General features: G+C 38.0%; 2 protein-coding genes across 2 annotated transcripts; both read left to right on the forward strand.

Annotated features, from left to right (window-relative positions):
- The first annotated feature begins 305 nt into the window (after positions 1 to 305).
- On the forward strand, positions 306 to 1,256 carry LOC113257340 (olfactory receptor 10A7). The gene has a single exon (XM_026501542.2). It carries the CDS (start codon positions 306 to 308, stop codon positions 1,254 to 1,256), a length of 951 nt encoding a protein of 316 aa, XP_026357327.1.
- Positions 1,257 to 15,339: 14,083 nt separating this feature from the next.
- LOC113257451 (olfactory receptor 2AP1-like) lies at positions 15,340 to 16,275 on the forward strand. The gene has a single exon (XM_026501602.2). The coding sequence runs from the start codon at positions 15,343 to 15,345 to the stop codon at positions 16,273 to 16,275; it is 933 nt and encodes a 310-aa protein (XP_026357387.2). The 5' UTR covers positions 15,340 to 15,342.
- The last annotated feature ends 4,824 nt before the right edge of the window (positions 16,276 to 21,099 follow it).

Consider the following 21,099-nt stretch of genomic DNA (forward strand, 5'->3'; position numbering starts at 1 on the left):
GCCTAAACTACTTTACTTAATTGCGATAATAGCATGCCTCTGATGGAGAACAGGGCCTACAGGCTGTGACCACTGACAAGACAAAGTCTGCACCTCGGTGATAAGCAATCAGTAGGATTCATGCAAAATGTCTTTTTCCTTCATTTTATCTTATTTGAAACATTCTGCTTCAGAGAGAATGGTGGGATGTGTGAGCACAGTGATGCAGTGATGGCTTTTATTGATCTTTTTAAAGCTGTGTCTATATTTAAACAATATCCTTTGATGCACATACTTTGATTCTTACAGAGAAACTAGTCTACGATATGATTTGTGAAAATCACACCAGAGTCACTGAATTTATTCTTCTCGGTTTTACGAATAACCCCGAGATGCAAGTTCCCCTCTTCATTTTGTTCCTCGTCATCTACACAGTCACTTTGTTGGGCAACTTCCTTATCATTACAGTCACCAGTGTGGATCCTGCTCTTCAAACACCCATGTACTTCTTTCTCCGAAACCTATCACTTCTTGAAGTCTGTTTTACCTTGGTCATGGTGCCGAAGATGCTGGTGGATCTCGTGTCTCCAAGGAAAACCATCTCTTTTGTAGGCTGTGGTATCCAGATGTACTTTTTCTTCTTCTTTGGCAGCTCTGAATGTTTTCTTCTGTCTATGATGGCGTATGATCGCTTCGTGGCCATTGGTAACCCTCTCCGTTATTCAGTCGTAATGAATAGGTCCCTATGCTTATGGATGGCTGTCGGCTCTTGGATGTCTGGTGTTCCTGTCTCAATGCTACAAACAGCTTGGTTGATGGCCCTTCCTTTCTGTGGACCAAATACCATAGACCATTTTTTTTGTGATGGTCCTCCAGTGCTGAAACTAGTCACTCAGGATACAACCATGTATGAAATGCAAGCACTTGCCTCCACACTACTATTTATCATGTTTCCCTTTTCCCTCATTTTGGTGTCCTACACCCGCATTATCATAACCATCCTGAGGATGTCCTCTGCTTCTGGTCGCCAGAAGGCCTTCTCCACTTGTTCATCACACCTCATTGTGGTCTCCCTTTTCTATGGAACAGCCAGCTTGACCTACCTACGGCCCAAATCCAACCAGTCCCCCGAGAGCAAGAAGCTAGTGTCATTGTCCTACACTGTCATCACTCCTATGTTAAACCCCATCATCTACAGCCTAAGGAACAATGAAGTGAAGGGGGCAGTCAAGAGGACGGTTTCCAGAAAAGTCTTGCAGAAGTTAGATGTGTTTTGAGTTCCATTGCGTAGTGTTTCTAAATGAAGTAGGGGCAGCAGAACCCACAGACGAAAGCTCAAAAGGAGTAGAAGATTTGCTCTGATTTTGTCAGTGTCACTTGCTGTGATGGGTGGATCTCAGTGTATCAGTCAGACTCCCAGCGAGAGACAGATGGTACTCTTGGGATAATTGAGAGAATCTTTATGATAGGGGGGCTATTTACAAATTAGGGGGCAAGGCTAGATAATTGTCACACAGCTCATATGATGGAAATTCCACATGTCTTGATCCGAAGGGGCGAGGGGAAGAAGCATTACCTGGAACCTGGAGGGTGCCACAACTATAAGTAAAAGCCACACAACAGGAGCTCTGTTCTTTAGCAGAAGAAGGCAGGCATCCCTGCCTTATTCTATTCTGACTCAAATCTGCTGTTGCCTGCTCTTCATCAAACCAAATCTGAGACAGAGGACAAGAATTTCTGTCAATGCGGTCATCAAGGCCAGCCCTGCGGGGCACAGATCAGAATAGAAAAGTTGTGAAACATAAATGGAAATATTCACCACAGACCCCTACATATTCTACAGCTAATATGATGCAAATATAATTTTGCAATGTGTTTTAAGTAACTTTTTAAAAGATGTATTGAAAAGTGGAGACTTGTAGTTGCCAAGAATTCATGGTGCAAATTCTTTATATAGGTTGGTGCTTTAAATGAAGTTATATAATAAGATTACCTTAGTATAAATGTTTCATAACATGGTTCTGGACTTCTTAGATCATTGGCTTAATCATCTATTAATTTTTATTTTTATTTTTTTAAAGATTATTTGAGGGGGGGAAGGAGGGAGAGAGAATCTCAAGCAGACTCCATGCTGAGGGCAAAGCCCGACAGGGGGCTCAATCTCATGACCGGGAAATCATGACCTGTGCCTAAACCAAGAGTCCCACACTCAACTGACTGAGCTACCCAGGCTCCCCTATTAATTTTTATTAATAAGCTGTTACTTCTTAGAATTTAAACAAGAAATGCTTGCCACTATAGTAAAAGCAAGAATAGTGATAATAATAGCGAACAGGATTTATTAAGGCACTGTCATTAATAAATGCCCTCGCGGGGTGCCTAGGTGGCTCAATCGGATGAGTGTCATGATCCCAGGGTCCTTTGATCGAGTCCCATGTTGGGCTCCCTGCTTAGCGGGGAGTCTGCTTCTCCATCTCCATCTGCCCTCCCCCCACTCATGCTCTCTCTCTCTCTCTCTCTCAAATAAATAAATAAAATCTTTAAAAAAAATGCCCTTGCAACAACCCAACAAGTCTATTATACATGTATTTTTCATAAAAGATGAATTAGGATCAGAAAATTTAAGTATCTTGACAGGGCAAAGAGTTATTGAGAGGTAGCCACAAGAACTCAAATTCAGATCCTTCTGCATTCCAAATTCAATATGGTAACTTCTTAAAAATCTCTAGGACATTTTCACCCTGATAAAGCACCACTTATACATGGGAATTTTGTCTTTAAGGCCATAAATGCCTTAAATCAACTAAGAGGACAAAATGAAATTGAGCCAAATATAATTTTAGAAAATTTCATATTTCCACCCTCATAAAGATATATTGCCTTTGAATATGCAATTTATACCCAGTAGTATCTGCTGCTCTAAGTCTTCTGTAGCCAATGTTTCTCTTAATTGTATAGATTTTTCTTTAAGCAGCAACTGCCCTCTATCATACTTGGTCAATACCTGAGAAAAATTCAAAATCATCACAAATTTGCAACTTGTGATGACTATTTTAATTTAATTGTGATTTCCTGAGGTTTGTATCCATTGAGCATAATGGGAGTTTGGGGTAGGAAATATCGGTACCTTTAAATCTTTCTCCTTCAATGGCCTTTTAATTGTTTAAGTTTAAGTCACATATTCCAAATTAATGTTGCTAAATTCAGTGACCATCTGGTAAGACTGTTGCAATGGTTTTTTCTTTTTTCTTTTCTTTTCTTTTCTCCTTTCTTTTCTTCCCTTTTTTAAAAAATAGATTGATTTATTTATTTGAGAGAGAGAGAAAACGCAGTGGAGGGGTAAAGGGAGAGTGAGAAAATCTCAAGCAGACTCCCCACTGAGCATGGAGCCTGACATGGGGCTTGATCCCATGACCCTGAAATCATGACCTGAGCCGAAATCAAGAGGCAGGCACTTGACCAACTGAGCCCCTCAGGTGTCCCTGGTTTTCTACTATTTGAATGTGACTCATGAGTAGATTGTGAGATTGTAAAATCAGTTTAGTAGTGCATGTGTATGTGTTTAATAAGCTGGCATAATAAAATCTAGAATAGAATAACATAGCAGTTTATGAAAAGAGTTTATGGAAGCACCTGATACATAGTAAACACTATCTGAGTGTTTGATAGTATTGTTGTTGGAATAACAGAAAATAGAGATTGGGTCCCATATATGAAAGGGTATGCTTTACTTATGCATATATTATGTTTTGAGTGAAACGTAAAATTAATTTCTTCCTGTAAGATGCAAGCAAAAATTTTCATAAGGCATTCATTTATTGCATATCTTGTGTGATTTAAAATCCATGGCTTCTTCAGGGCATTTATAATACATTTATTATGTTTCATACAGTTTTATTAAATTTGATATATGTCACAGAACCACAAAGTCTCTGAAGAGACTTTTTTTAAGCTTGTCATCCTCAATTTACAAATTGATTTTTTCTTTAGAGTTCCAAAAGCTAATTAACAGAGTCATTGTTATATCTAAAGAGATGATTAAAAGGACTCAATTGGTGAGTTGTTCACCCCCCAAAATGCTAAAGTTTCATCACTAACAACAATTCCAGAGTTTTCTTTGGACAAATATTTTCATCACTTTTTTATGGTGATATTACTGACTTTCGGGTTTTTCTTAAGTTTACAATCCCATAGATCTCTTCAATATATATGCCCCCATATTGTTATTTAGGACCATTTCTGGAAATATTTCTTCCAAATGTCATAAGCTTGAGTGTCAGAGGATGTCTTCAAAACCCAAACCTGGTACCGCTGAAATAAGAACTGGTTAGATCAGTTACTTCACATGTTACCTAGTCCTGTCACATATATGAGAGCTGAGGTAAGAAGAGCAATCAACATGTTGATATTTCAGTGTAGCTTAAAGTCTATCTTTGTTTCATTTCAAGGGTGGTCAGGTCAAATTAGTGAATCCAATCCAATGTATAACATAGCTTTATATTATATTTAACACGCGGGAAATAACACTGTCCCAAGAGAGTTTTGATTTTGGTTAGGAGACAAACTTAAGAGCAATTAATAAAAATACAATTATATAATGAGGAGATAAAGCAAAATCCTCAATTGCCAAAATCAATGCTATAAAATGCACATACATGCACATTTATAAACTTTTAGTATAAAATAATACTGATAGTGCTGTGGATTTTCAGCTAGCAGAGTGATTAAAATGTACTTAAAAATGCTGATTCATTGTGGAGTGAAACCTACATACCTAGTAGTCAGAAAATCACTATTTTCAATTCAGGATCCAATACTCAATAACTATTTATCCCCCATGAACCATTATCTCTGCCACAGGCTTGTCGCAAAGTCATGCGAGTTTTCATTGCACTACTACAGTTCAGTATATTCAGAAAGGAGGGAACAGTGATGATTTACTGATCACTTAGCCTCTGGACTCCTCATTCTCTTAGGGAAGGCAAAAACCATTTCCCATGGAGAAAGTAAAGGCCAGTTATGTATTCTACCAGACTCCCTAAAAGCTAGTTTGTAGCTAAGCTCAACTAATCAGATTTTGAATTCAGATTTAAGCATGCAAAGAAATGGGGACAGTGGGGGTTCACATGAGCCCAGTGGCTCCCAGTGTCCAGGGGCAGCGGAGGCTGCAGTGGCAGTGGCGGTCCCCAGTGTCCAGTGCTGGTAGTGCAAGCATAACTGTGGTGTCCATGTTTTCATTGTGGCCACATCACTGTGTTTACACAACTAATCTGGATTTTCACTGTGGTCCTGACTGCTGCTAATTCTTACGTTTCCCTTCCCATTTTATATGCTGTATACTTCTCAACATCTTTTCAACATCTTTCCTGTGTAAATCACCAAAAGTCAGTTTCAGGTTTTTTTGGTTTTCTTTGTTTTTATTTTAATGATAAAAAATATATCAAGTATGTCATTTGACTGAATTAATTTGTAAGTTCCATCAAAATGGCTTGCATAGAAGCATTATGAAAGGAACATTCTAAATCTAGAAGAAAAAATTACATATGCATATGTATATATGGTATTTATTGATATGTAGAGACAGGAACCTCTCTTCATCATAAATTAGATGGGAATAACCTTCTGTGTGTGTTTTAAGGCCATCTGGAGATGGTGCAGAAATAATTTTAAAACAGGCCTTTAGATGTGGCCTTCAAAACGATAATGATGGGCATCTGGGTGGCTCAGCTGGTTGAGTGTCTGCCTTCAGCTCAGGTCATGATCCCAGAGTCCTGGGATTGAGTCCTGCATCAGGCTCCCTGCTCAGCATGGAGTCGGCTTCTCTCTCTGTCCCTCTACCCCACTCCTGCTTGGGCTCTCCCTCCCCCCCCCTTTCTCTCTTGCAAAAATAAATAAAATTTTTAAAAAACTATACTGATATTATTAATTTTTAGATTAGTTGGGTGTATTTTCTCTATCTACAACCATTGAAAATTTGTAGAGAAATGTTTGATAGAAAAAAATTGATATTTTGTTTAATCAGTTTTTTAATTTTAATGTGAACAAAAACCATATATGAATAAAGCAAATTCAAACATGTGGTAGAAAAAAAGTAATCTTACTTTTTAAAACCTAGATGCATATACGTCAAGTGGTATTTGATGCAGTAGCCAAGAATACTCGATGGGGAAAAGACAGTGATTTCAATAAATTGTGCTAGGAGAATTGGATATTCACAGGTAAAAGAATGAAACTAGACCCTTATCTTATACCACTCACAAAATTCAATCAGATTAAAGACTTAACTGTAAGACCTGAAACCATAAAACTCCTAGAAGAAAACAGGGAAAATGCTTCTTGACATGGGTCTTAGCAATGATTTTTGGGTATAACACCTTAGGCAAAAGCAACACAATAAAAAAAATAAATAAACAAGTGGGAGGGACTACATCAAGCTGAAAAGCTTCTGCACAGCAAAAGAAACAATCAGCAAAATGCAAAACAACCTATGGAATGGGAGAATATATTTGCAAATTATAAACTTGATACAGGATTAGTAGCCAAAATATATAAGGAACTCATGCAACTCAAGAGCCCAAATCCCCAAATAATCCAGTTTAAAAATGGGCAGATGACCTGAAGAGACATTTTTCCAAAGAATATATTCAAATGCCCAAGAGGTACAGGAAAAGGTGCCCAAAGCCACTAATCACTAGGGAAATGCAAATTAAAACCACAACGAAATTTCACCTTGGACTTGTTGGAGTGGCTATCATCAAAAAGACAAGCGATAACAAAAAGCGGGGAAGATGTGGAAAAAAGGGAACGCCTTTGCACTGTTGGTGGGAATATAAATTGCAACAGCCACTATGGAACATAGTATGAAGGTTCCTCAAAATAATTAAAGGGAGAACTACCACAGGTCCTAGCAATTCCACTACTGGGTATATATCCAAAGGAAACAGAATCACTGTGTCAGAGAGATATATGCACACCCACATTCACCGCTGTATTATTTACAATGTAAAATATACTTACAACACACATATGCAATAGGTATTATTCAGCCATCAAAAAGAAGCAAATCCTGCCAGTTATGACAACACGGATGGATCCTGAGGTCATTCTAAGTAAAATAAGTCAGGCAGATAAAGACAAATTAGGTATGATCTCACTTATATGTGGAATCTAAAAAACACTCCTCGAAAAAGAGATCAGATTTGTGGTTACCAGGGGCAAGGTGTACAGGTAGGGAAGTTGGTCAAAAGGTACAGACTTCTAGTTACAAGATAAATAAGTACTGGGGATGCAATGCACATAACATGACTACAGTTAATGCCACTCTATGGTAAACCTGAGAGTTGCTAAGAGAATAGATCCTGAAAGTTCTTATCACGGGGGAGATATTTTGTAACTATATGAGGTTATGGATGTTAACTAAACTTATGTGGTAATCATTTTGTAATAGACAGATCTCAAGACATTATACTGTGCACCTTAAGCTTATATGGTGCTGTACGTCAATTCTATCTCAATAAAATGGGAAAAAATAAAACTAGTGAAATCTGTAAATAAAATAAAAATAAAAACCTAGGTGCTATTTCTGGCTCTTTCATTAACTATCTTTTTGACCTTGGTCAAGAGAGAAACTCTTTGAGACAAACTTTGGTCATCTATAAAGGAGCAAGTAATAAAATTATATGAAACAAAAATTTCACAATAATAAATAGTAATGCACAGATTATAAATGGCAAAGTGGTTGGGAAATGGGTAGAAATTTTCATGAACTAATTTGCAAAAGAAGCTTAACTTTAAGTTGAAAAAAGAAGCCTGCCGGGGCACCTGGGTGGCTCAGTCGTTAAGCGTCTGCCTTTGGCTCAGGGCGTGATCCCAGCGTTATGGGATCGAGCCCCACATCAGGCTCCTCCGCTGGGAGCCTGCTTCTTCCTCTCCCACTCCCCCTGCCTGTGTTCCCTCTCTCGCTGGCTGTCTCTATCTGTCAAATAAATAAATAAAATCTTAAAAAAAAAGAAAAGAAAAGAAAAGAAAAAGAAGCCTGCCTTGTGTTTGGCAAAGGAACACAGAGAAAGGCAAAAAGAAAGGGAAGGAAGCTGTTTGCATGTTAATTGGCATTTTCTCTTTTTCTCATACACTTGTTTATAGATTGGGCTTTTATTTGTTTTTTTTTTTTTTTTTTTAAATTACAGACATGTTTTTAATGATTATCGGCTATTTGATTTCTCTTCAGGACATTTCATACAACGTATATGAACACTGTTGTGAGTTGAATTGTGTCCTCCCAGAGATAAGTCAAACTCCTAATAGCAGATACGTGTGAATGTGACTGTATTTGGAAATAGGGCATTTTCACGTGTAATCAGTGAAGATAAGGTTACACTAGATTGGGGTGGGCTGTAAATCCAATAACTAGGGTCATTATTTAAGGAGAGATTCAGAGACACAAAGATACACAGATCCACAGGACTGACAGCCATGTCAAGATGGAGGCAGAAGCTGGAGAGATGTAGCCACAAGCCAGGAGTGCCGAAGATTGTGGGCCGGCACCAGAAGCCAGAAGAAAGGCATGCAACAGATTTTTCCTCAAAGCCACCAGACTTCTGGCCTCCTGAACTATGAAAGAATAAATTTCTGTTGTTTTAAGCCACTGGGTTGGGGTAATTTGTTATGGCAGCCCGAGGACACCAATACAGTCACCACAGCTTTCAGAGCGATTAGACGCATTCTTACGAGCTGTGTGATGGATGGATAGGGAAATGGCCACGTCCTTTTAAATGTTACTCAGCAGCTCCACTCAGCAGGAAAATGTCTGTTTCTCATCCTTTGACTTTAGCGTAGCCAGTCCTGTGACTTGCTTTTGCAAAGAGATGTGACAGAGGAATGTTGTGCCAGTTCAGAGTGTAAGCATCAGGAAGCCAAGCATGCATCCTCTCTCCTTCTTGCACCCACACAATTTACAGGAGAACGAGCCAAGGCTAGTTTGCGGGAAGAGACACCTGTGGAAGCTGAGCTGATTCGTCCCTCCTGAAGCCATTCTAGAGGAACTTACAGCTGGTTGATTCCCCAGGATGTGGGAGAACCCAGTCCCCATCAGCAGAACTGCCTAGCTGAGCCACAGACTCAGGAACAGTAACACATGCTTGCTGTTTTAAGATGCTAAATTTTGGGGAGCTTTGTTATGTAGAAATGGCAAAGTGATAAAAGATGCATGACCAGATAATTCCTGGTTAAGGATCACATTTGTCAGATCTGTCTTGACTCTAACTAAATTGTTCCCACCATAAAGCACGGTGCAGAGAAGCTGTAAATGTTAACCCTGTGTTGTAACAGAGCCTACTTGCCTTTCTTGTTACCCGCTTGATTTATTGAACTCCCCCTGCTTTCATTGGTCTCTCTGAATATTAACTTCATCCTCAAAATTCCAATACTGTTTTCCATCTTTTCGTGGACTCTTTTACATGGTTTAGATTTCCCTTTACCTTCTGGATCATATCAATACATTGAGCTCAGCAAGAACTCTAGCTGCAGCTAGAAAATATTCCTAAGCACCCCATTAGCCCCCAGATACCACTACTCTCAGTATAGTCCTGATCAATTACCTTTTAGAAAATAAAGCATGCATTTAAACTCACTGGGGTTTATCAGAAAAGGGTGATTAAGAATAGCTATGAAAGAAAGAATAGCTATCAATAACATTTGTTATATGCTATATTTTAAAACTACAGAAAAAATGGTAATGCCATGATGTTGAGTATTTGTGGAAAATATGCAGAGGAAACAGAATATCTGAATATCTTTGTGCTTATAATGCTTAATTGGGGAAATTAGAGTGGCAGTTGGTAAAAATAGGCTGTTTATTCCTTCTTTGGAATAACACCCACATAGTTGCAAAGCTAAGACACCCTTTCCCAGTGAACTTATCTGCTATGTGAGAGCGTAGGGTGGGTTACAAGGCAAAGATTAAAAGGGGTTTGAGAACATTTTAGGGTTGGATGGGTATATTTATTTTCTTGATTGTGGTGAAGTTTTTATAGGTTTATGACATATCTCAAAACTTATCAAACTATATATTTTAACATGTAAATTCCTTATAAATCAATTATACCTCGATAGAACAAAATATCTAATTTAGACATCTAATCCGGCTTAAATGAATCCTCAACAAATATTTACTGAGCAAAGGTATCATGCTGTGGGTCCTTCTTGTAGGGAGTACACTTAAATATATATAAACACCCCGAGGTATCATAAAGAAACTGGTAGTTGCCAAACTCTCCCACAGGCACATAGAGAAGCTAGTACATAAGGTCCCTCACTTACTGGAGCTTACAGTTGAGTGAGGATGCTAGACAATAAACACAAGAAAACAAAGAAATAACAAAATTTAAGTGTGGTATGAACAACAGGAGAATCTACTATGTATAAAGTATCAAGCCACTTAAAGGTTAGACAGTGATTGAGAGTGTTATCTTACGTACTATGATCAGGGAAGCTTCCCCTGAGGCATGCCCAAATCTGAGATCTCAGTGACCTGAGGGAGCTAGTCATGTGATGTTTGAAGAAAGAACATCACAGAAAGATGGAAAAGCCATTGCAAAGGCTTTGAGTTGACCATGGGCTTGCGTGACAAAGGAATAGCAAGATATCCATTCACATAAACCAAAATGAGTAAGAAAATTAGTGATAGATAAATTCTAAGAGCAATTGAATGGCAAGGAAGGCTTGGCAGGGGATTTCAATGCGCCTATATGCTCTTCGTTTCTTCTTTTTACCTGCTAATTTGATCTATGTTTGTTGGGACAGAAAGCCAGGCATTCCTGAGTATTTTGAAGCAGACTAATTCTGATGACCCAGGGACCATTTCCCAATGGGTCCTAAACCTTTATATGCTCTGATTTAGCCACAGAAGGAGCTCATTTGAAACTAAGGCAGAACCGATTCACCTGTTTGAGGTAGGAGAGGATTGGTAATGGCTGCATTAACTACAGATGTATAGTCTCTTTATTGTTTTGTCTGTTACTTTTCAGGTTTGCGTGTTGACACAACTGTGTACACTTTCTTTTTAAATAAAATTTTCGTTGATCTAAGCAAATACAGATGTAAAATTCAAAATACGACAGTTTAGCATATATACAGATTTTCAGGCAGAAAATGTTACACCATGCTCACAGAACAGAGCCTAAAGTAAATCAAATCGCACTTTCTTCTGTTTTTCCACGTTGCCCATTCCTTCTTGTCATGGATTCAATATTCTTAACTTTCTTCCTAAATGCTTCTTAAACTAGCAAAGAGGTTCACCACCGATGGAGGCAGAGGCTAAATATGAAAGTTATACACAATTCAGTGTAGAGATGATTTTACTTTAGGAGAACGTATTCATAATTGAAGTTATCCAGGGAAGATTGGGAAAGATTTTCCATATTCTTTTAACTACAAATAAATTTTTTTAAAGAAAAAAAGCATTGTCCTGGCAGTAAATCTTTTGAGTAAATATGTTTTTGCCAAATAAATCTTGTTTGGTCACGTATTTATTATTTGATCATATGTACATAAGATTATGTATATATATATATATTACTTTTCTCGGAATAGCACTGATCTTTATTATAAAGATTATCATCTTTTATTTTGCTGAAAGCAATTTGGTTGATATAAATTTTTCTTATATAAAAACTCTCACTTTGTTCATCTTTTGTTTGGTAGATGATGTCACTTACGAATCTATAAATATTTTTACTCTCATTTTTGGACACTTGTTTATTCAGTAAAGTGTTTCTATCATGTGGGAGTCATTTACAAAGTTTTCATTTTATCAAAAAATGATGATTTAAACAATGGAAATTTCAGGATCTTAATGTTCTTTAGTGAATGCATTGCTTGAGTACTTTCCGAGTTACAATTTTCAGTCTTAATTAATAGCTAGGATCTCAAACTGAAAGACTGACATCAATATCTCTAAATTATCTGACACTAGCTATTTTCATGTAGAAACAGAATGTCATTAGCCGTTGTTCAAATCCCCGATTTATTTCAAGTAGTTGTGGCAATATTACAATGTAATGCGCTGTTTTGTCATAGTGGAAGAGGTGTGACCTAATATTTTTCTGCATATGAAATATTGTTGTAAAGCTCATTATTTGTGCATAATTTTTAATTTCCTACATTTATTTATCTGTATTCATTATAAAGTGGTCAGGATAATACATTCAGACATAGATAGCCATTATTTCAACTAACACTTAAATTTACATTCTTGGTGCATTAATCTAGTTCTCATTAACAAAACAGAATTTTTAATAACACTGGTAAGTGCATCGCATATGATGCTTTCTAAATATGGTAATATAGAGGTATTTGACAAAAGAGACAAATATCTACAAAAGCACAAATTGATTGAAGTTATGTTAGGAACCTTGAAATTTTCTAGATATAAATCTTCTAGACAATCAGCCTTCCTAAGTTGGCAAAACCGCTCTTCTGTTGTATTAAATACTTCTGGAGTTTTCACCTTGATAAGAATATATGATGGGTGATGATTGTTTACTTACCACTTTGGGAGTTTTCACCTTGCTAAGAATATATTATGTGTGACTATTACTAAGTTATTACATAGTGTAATATGAAAATATGTCAACATATGTAGTAAAACAGTTGTTAAAATGAAAAGAATTTTATAATTTTTTGAATAGAGAAAAGCATTCTTAGTAATATTTCTTTGTGTCTGATGATGAAAAATTCTGAAGAGCTGTATGTATAAGCTTACTTGGAACTTGTATTTGCATAAAAACCATAGCATTTAATAAAATAGGGCTATGAATCTAAAAAAGTCAAAAAATATTTTCCATTAAAATTTTTACCAAATCTGTATAATTTTCTGGCCTCTGTATGAAAGATATAGAGAAATAAGACTTATTCTTGTGGGTAATTTATTTATGTTAAAGCTGGGCAGATAAAGTGTACATATTTGATATAACTGGAAAATAATTGGACTTTATGACTAAGTGTTATATTGTGGTAAATTTTAATAAAGGAGAAACAATTAGGGTTGATTGAGATTGTTAGATACAACTGTATGAAGAGCTGAGCTTGAGCTGACATTTAAGGAACTGTAATTTGCTGATGGGCAGTTCCTACATACAGCAAGAAAGCACAATCAGGGAGATTATTTTGATTCAACTTTTGCCAAGTACTGACTAATGCATATATCTACATTAAATGGTGATAGCATTTATTGAACCCTTGCCATGACCAAAGAACTGTAAGTAATATGAATTCCTAGCACTTTACTAAGAATTAAGGGGAAGGGGCACCTGGGTGGCTGAGTTGGTTAAGGGTTTCCCTTTGGATCCCGTGGTGATCCCAGGGTCCTGGGATGCAGCCCTGCCTCGGGCTCCCTGCTGAGCAGGGAGTCTGCTTCTCCCTCTCCCCCTGGTCCTGCTCTTTTCTCTCACTTGCTCACTCTCTCTGTCTCTCAAATAAATAAATAAAAAAAAAAAAGAAAGAAAGAAAGAAAGAAAGAAAAAAAGATTGAAGGAAAAGTCATCAGGCTTGGGGCCAGGAGGGTGTGGGATGTGGGATGCGGGGACGGCCGGGGCCAGAGCCAGCCATTGCCAGGTCAGTAGCTGAGCACATCCCTCCGGCAGAGCAGGGCTGCCTGCACCGTGGACCAGTGCGGCATCACCCCGTCCAAGACCCCGCTGGTGTTTCCCAGCCTTACCTTCTGGGGGCAGGTGGCATTTTATGCTGTGTGGGAGCCTAGGTTTTTATCCCTTGGGATGACCGGGACACTTCCTGGAAGACGTGTACACCCTCGTCCCCGCTGTAGTGATCCCCGCCGCAGGGGCCCTGCTGTTCCTTAGGGGCCTACTGGGCTGCTGCCCCACAGTCCGAGGAAGCCCGTGGGGACCTGCCCCGCTGGTCATCATCCTGCTCTTGGTTTGTGTCGCCGAAGTCGTCGTAGTGGGGTTGGGACACGTTACAGAGCAAAGGTGGAAAGTGAGGTGTTCGCCGCCTTCAGAAAGCGGGTAAGAGCTGCCGTGGACCCACCGGGTGCTGCGGGCCGGGCTACTGATGCCCTGCGGGGACTCACAACGCGTCAGACGGGGAAGGCACGCACTGGGTCAAAGAGACCAAACAGCAGAGTGCCCGTCTTCGCCGCTGCCCAGACACCACCGGCCGCGGTCCTGGCCCGCGCTCTGACCTCGATGCGGGGGGCGCCAGGCTCCAGCTGTGCAGAAGCTCCAAGAAATCACGACGCCTGTTATCTGGGCCGCGGGCGCATTTGCAGCTGCTGGGCTGCTGGGAATGTCCTGTGCGTGTACCCTACTGTGCAGGAGGACTGGAGACCCTGCTGACGAGCTGCTCGTCCCCGGCGGAGCCTATGCGTAGTAGGAAACGCAAGCCTGAGCTCTTCAGTCTCGTGCTGACCTGCAAGGTGAATTGAGCAGGTCGACTGTGTGGGCGGCCTGAGTTCATTTCGTTACAGCACAAGCGTTGGACAAAGCAGCTTGGCTCTTCAATGAGCCCGCCTACTTCCCTCCCCACCTAGGACTTTCTTCTCTATTCTAGCTGACTCTCCATGTCCCAGGTTTTTAAGTATAGCAGTATATATTTAATTTCAGGACCATTTGCGGGTTGCATAGTGTGGGAGAATCAAAGGGGACCTATGCTGCTTCTGCTAAGTCCACGGAGTAAGGGGGCTGCTGCCAGAGTGTCACTGGGCCCTTTCAGTCTTCATGATGGACAACTCTGGGCCCAAGGTTTTTGGGGGAGGCAGGGGAAGCTGTGGTTAAAGTTAACACTAGATGGTGCCCCTTGTCAGGGTCCTTTTAAAAAACATATGCTGTAGTCCAATAAGATAGCAAATGCATAAAATTGCTAAGACAGATTTTAGAATCATTAAAAAAAAGAAATAAAGGAAAAATCGATCTAAGGTTAGAGCTTCACTAGGTGCACAGAATTATTATTCAAAACGAGAAACCAAAATAAGAGAAAATATGAAACAGCAAAAAGAAGAAAACAACCAAGTTCAATTTTATTCCTATAACTCATACCTTAATTTATGTTTGCTTTGTTGCCTAATAAATTGAGAGTTAAAAGGCTGATTTAAGAAATGTATTTCATCAAATAAAATTGACTCCCTAAATTTGTTTTAGATTTGTCTATACACATAGGACGGCATCTAATACCTTAGAGGAAAATCAAAATAGATTAAGAAGGAAAAGATAAATGAATGAAAAAAACGGGGAAAGCAATTGACAATGTTCCAAGGAAGCAACACCTTTGTTAATTATCAAGTAAAATAAGAAAATGTGTTAATCGCTACATGTCATTATTATTTTCTGTCTGAATTGGTGTCTGAAGTCAATGACGGGAAACCGGACATCGGTGATAGAATTCATTCTTCTTGGACTGACAGATGATGCTGATCTCCAAGCTGTGCTTTTCCTTTTTCTGCTGCTAACTTACGTCTTAAGCATCCTGGGAAACGTGACCATCATCATTCTGACCCTGCTAGATTACCGCCTCCAGACGCCTATGTATTTCTTCCTCCGGAATTTTTCTTTTTTGGAAATATCTTTTACCTCTGTCTTTGTTCCCAAAATGCTGGTCAATATCGGAACTGGAGATAAGACTATCTCCTTTGCGGGGTGTTTCACTCAGTACTTTTTTGCCATCCTTCTGGGAGCCACTGAGTTTTATCTTTTAGCTGCCATGTCCTACGACCGCTACGCTGCCATTTGTAAACCCCTCCATTATACAACTTTAATGAGCAAGAGACTCTGCGTTCAACTTGTCCTGTGTTCCTGGTTCTCAGGATTTTTGGTTGTCATTGTGCCACATACGATGGCTCTCCAGCTGCCTTTCTGCGCATCCAATGTCATCAATCATTACTGCTGCGATTACACGGTACTGCTGCACCTGTCCTGCGCAGACACACGTTTCATAGAAATGATGGAGTTCATCTCTGTGGGAATTACCCTCATCTTCACCCTGGTGCTAGTGATTCTTTCCTACATGTACATCATCAGGACAATTCTGAGAATCCCCTCTGTTCAACAAAGAAAAAAAGCTTTTTCTACATGCTTCTCTCACATGATTGTGGTCTCACTTTCTTATGGAAGTTGTATCTTTATGTACATAAATCCTTCTGTTAAGGATGCAGAAACTTTTAATAAGGGAGTGGCTGTCCTAAATACCTCAGTTGCCCCTCTGCTGAACCCTTTCATCTATACTCTAAGGAACAAGCAAGTGAAAATAGCCTTCAAAGATATGGTCAGCAAGATTTCCAGAAGGTGAAACTAACTGAGGTTCGTAATAATAAATAATACGTAAATGTTTGGAACAGTGTAGATGTACATTATTATAGCATTAAAGTGTTTGTTATTATATATCGTCAATATTCCCAACTGAACACCAAAACAGTAAAACTGCTTGTTTAATGAAACCTATTTTGCCATCACTTTATTTCTTAAAATTTTACAGGCCTTGAGTGTGTATATATGTGTGTGTGTCCTCTAACACTTTTGTGCTACTTTTCCTTATTTGTACCTCACTTTCAGGGAAAAGATTCGTGAGAAAGGCAGAATTGAGAATATGACTTCTAATAGTTTGTTTTTTACAATTCAGCTTTTCTTATTTTATCCACTGCCGGATGGTGCTCAATGTCTGTATTTGGTAACTGAATAACCAAATCTACACCCAGAGGAAATCTACTTTAGTTTGTTAAGAATAGCTTAAATACTGTATTAATATAAAGTTGCTTATTTACAAATTATATTATTCAGATTTAAATTTAGTGTTTCCACAATAATCACCACTGAAAACTTAGGCTACTCAATGTTTGAGAGAAAGAAAGTTCTGAAGAAGGGAAAATCAATATATGTTTGTTTTCAAACTGATTGCAAAATGGTTAATAATGATTTATACACACATTAAACTCTGAGTGAATCCAGGAAAGAGGTAAAGAGATGATTCAAATTTAAGTTAATTAGCAATATATCATTATAGCAAATTCATACAATTTAGTGTTGTTGCCTCGTCATTGTTCTGGTTCTATTCTACAAGAATATGAAATAAAACTGTATTAACAGAATCTACGGTGTTAATAGTTTTGTAAGCCTTAATCATATTCTTTCTAAATTTCATACTAAACTTTAAATTTCTGTAATCTGATATTCTCCAGCAGGATGTCCATCAAAGCTGATATTTTGTGAACATTTCTTGTTCATATTAATTTTTCAAAAAACATGGGTGAGACTCATAGTATGGGTAATTTTAAAAATTAAAGAAGCCAAGAAAATTAAAAAATTATAGATGTTTTACTTTAATCTCTTCAATGTACAGATGAAGAAAACTGAGTCCTAGAGATATTAACAAACTTTTATTAAAGCATATAGTTACGTTTGTGCTCTTGAATTCTTTAGTCATCCATCTAATTATTCAGAATCTACTAATAGGAGAGATACTAAAAGAGTGCTCTGGGAAACCATGGAGGAGAAAGATGATTGAAAATGTAGAACTTGTTAGTTCATAATCACCTTGCCATAACTTCATCAGAAAAAATACCTAAATACCCGACACATAGCTGATGTTAACAAGTGAGTAAGTTAGATACTTTGTTAGTTATTTAGGTTGACAGGTAACGGACACATTAGTTCCCTTGATTAGTTGTTTTCCACATCATCAGTAGTACATCAATCATAGTCATCCAAAACATTAGGCCACATTTTGGCGGTTGCTCATTTCAAAAGACAGATCAAGCATTGATATGTAGCTGAACACTTATTTGACAGAGGTAATTACTTTTAAAACAGATAAAATTCCGTTAATCCCTGATTCAATTAAAATACAAAAGTAAATCAACCAACCAACCAACCAACCAACCAGAAATCTAGGAATATTATGCTGAAGTAGTTGAAATCTGCAAAAGATGGGAAAAAAAAAAGTCAGTGTAGAGGAATCCTAGGACATCCCGGGTAATACAAGGCAACAATAATTGAGTCTCTTAAATCAATTAGAATATGAGTTGAGTTCAGGCTGGGTTGCAGGTTTTGTTGCTGTTTTGTTTTGTTTTCTTTTGTCTTGTTTCTTTATTTTTACAATTTTATGGAGTTACAATGTATGCAAAATAAAGTGTATCCAATGAAGTTTATAACTTGAGATTTGATACATGTATACACCTGTGAAACCATTACCAAAATCAAGGTAATGAATTTCAAAAGTTTCTTTAGGCAGTCTGGCAATATATCTCTGGAGGCTTTTAATATTTCAACTTGGCTAGGCTGAACTATTTTTCTAGGATTTCCCTTCCCTGTCTCCTGTGTTGGTGGACCACCAGAGAGATTATTTGGGATATTTGGAGAATGGAGTAAAGCAGAAGCCACTTTGTAGCTCACCGGTTGTTGCTTATCTACTGGTTTATTTTGTTGGTGGGAGACACCTGGGTTTTCGCCTGGATTTTTTTTTTTCATTTTCTCCAACTCCAGGTCTGGTTATCTGTGTTTAGCTCCATGGCAAAGTGCCCAAGCTTTTATAGGACACCAGTAAACTCGAGCTCAGAGGATACAAGAGCCAACACAGATTTCAGTTCTTTTTCATGTGATTCTGCCCATGTTAGACACAGACTTTATGTTCATCAGAAAAATGAATTCAAAATGGAGGGTGGGCCTGTATGTACAAGGCAAATCTCTAAAACTCCTAAAAATAGTATAGAGAAAACCCTGATGACTTTGGGTTTAGCAATGATCTTTTAGATACAGTATCAAAGGCAGAATCTGTGAAAGAAATGGATAAACTGGACTTCATTAGAATTAACAACTTCTGTTCTGCAAAAGACATTGTCAAGAAAATGAGAGGACAAGCCACATTGGGAGACAATATTTGAGAAACACATTTAAATAGGTTGTCAACTCGAATACACAAAAACTCTTAGAATTCAACAATGTGAAAATGAACAAGGTTAAAAAGTGGGCCAAAGATCTTGACAGACACCTCTCCCATGATGATAGACAGGTGGCAGATCAGCACATGAAAAGATGACCCACATCATGTATAATCGGGGAAATGTAAATTAAAACAATAAGGAGAAATCACTGCACACGTATGAAGATGGCCAGTTCTGGAACATGACAACACCCAGTGCTGAGGATGTGGAACAACAGGAACTCCCATTTGTTGCTGGTAGAATGCAAAATGGTGCTGCAACTTTGGAAGACAGTTTGGTGGTTTCTTACAAAATTAAACACACTCTTCCCATACGACCCAGCAATCATCCATCTTGGTATTTACCCAAAGGAAATGGAAACATGCCTACACAAAACCTGCACACACATCTTTATAGTAGCTTTATTCATAATTGCCCAAACGTAGAGGAAGCTAAGATCCCATTTAGTAGGTCAATGGATAAACTGTGATATCTCTAGGAAATGACCTATCAAGCCATGAAAAGACATAGAGGAAACTTACGTGCATGTCACTGAGTGAAAAAGCCAATCTGAAAAAGCTACGTATTTTACGATTCCAACTATATAGCACTCTGGAAAAGGAAAAACTATGAACACAGTAAAATCAGTGGTTCTCAGGGTTTGAGGGGTGAGGAGTGATAAGTAGGCAGGGCACAGAGGATTTATATCTATATATTTATGTATCTATATATATATAATCAATATCTATATATTATTCATCTATATCATCTATCTACCTATGTATTTATGTCTATCAATCATTATACATTTGTACAAATCTATAGAATGTGCATTCACCAAGAGTTAACCATAATGCAAATTATTGACTTTGGGCAATTATGATATGTCGATGTAGGCTCATCGATTGTAACAAATGTAGCGCTCTGCTGGGGGATGTTGCAAATGGGGAAGTTTGTGCATGTATTGAGGTCCACGGGTATATGGGAAATCTCTGTACCTTCCTTTCAATTTTGTTGTAAACCTAAAACTGCTCTAAAATTAATGGCTTAAAAAATTATCCTCTTCTGGAAGAAATTTCTAGAAATATTTTGCCTGATGGTATTTGCATAAATATTAAGTAAAAACTTAATAGACCAAAAAATAGGGAGTAAAAGTTTTCTTTTTATTTCTCTTTCTACCTGATGACAAAGCCACCAAGGGCCAAGAGGTACATGGTGGGGTAGAGAGAAATTTAGAAGATAGGACAATTAGATAGACTCATCATGGTTATGAGAGTAGAAAATCCAACCTGAAATTCCAAGGGATGCTAGCTTTTATTATTATTGGTAACTTATTGGTATTCATATTCTCTCATTTTATTTCTTGGCTCTGCTTTTCTTTACCCTGGCTTCATAGTGAAGTAAATATGTTCTATTTAATGGATCTCTGAAAGTTCTGGGTTCATTTTTTATAGCTGTAATTATAACAGAAAAGAATATTCTCTCTAACATTTGCAAAAATTTATTGAATTGAGTTTTACTGAACTGATTTTGGTCTCATGCCCAACATTAATTGAGTTTTTGTTTGTAGAGAGAATATGATCATTTGTAAAGTCTGGGATAGAAGTGTAATCTTGCACTAATCAGGGAGTCCAAAGACCTGTTTGGCTAACTGTGGTTTCTGGACCCACATACTACTTATGGAAATCATTTTACCAAAAGGAAAAAGAAAAAAAAAAAAAAAGAAAAGGAAACAAGAGAAGATTATTGAAATATATAGAGAAAGATGTGTGTGTGGGGGTGTGGGTGTGTGTGTATGAGTGTGTGTGTGAAAGAGAGAGAGAGAGAGAGCCAGAAGAAACAGCTAGAGAGAGGGGGAGATTATTTTGGGCATACAAAAGCAATTATCTATTTCAAGACAATTTGATTCTGTACCAGGCCATATGGTAAAACTATAAGAAACGTCCTCCAAGTACACAATTGCTATATTACAGAGCTTTCCAGATTTTTAAGTGGCATGTCACATATATAAGATGACAAAGCACTACAAAAAACTACAATACCAGGCAATGGAACCACCTTGAGAGTCTCTTACTTATTGCATCTCTACACTCAACCCCAAAACTGAAGCCATCACCATTTTGGTATACATGTAAACACTCTTTGCTACAAACTGATTGGGGAGTACTGGTACTGGATAGACATAGCCCCTGGGATCA

The sequence above is a fragment of the Ursus arctos genome, unplaced genomic scaffold (assembly GCF_023065955.2).
Source record: "Ursus arctos isolate Adak ecotype North America unplaced genomic scaffold, UrsArc2.0 scaffold_26, whole genome shotgun sequence".
NCBI lineage: Eukaryota > Metazoa > Chordata > Mammalia > Carnivora > Ursidae > Ursus > Ursus arctos.

What these genes read in the sequence shown, in the direction of transcription:
- LOC113257340 (XM_026501542.2), top strand. Translation starts at nt 306, where the DNA reads ATGATTTGTGAAAATCACACCAGAGTCACTGAATTTATTCTTCTCGGT.
- LOC113257451 (XM_026501602.2), top strand. Translation starts at nt 15,343, where the DNA reads ATGACGGGAAACCGGACATCGGTGATAGAATTCATTCTTCTTGGACTG.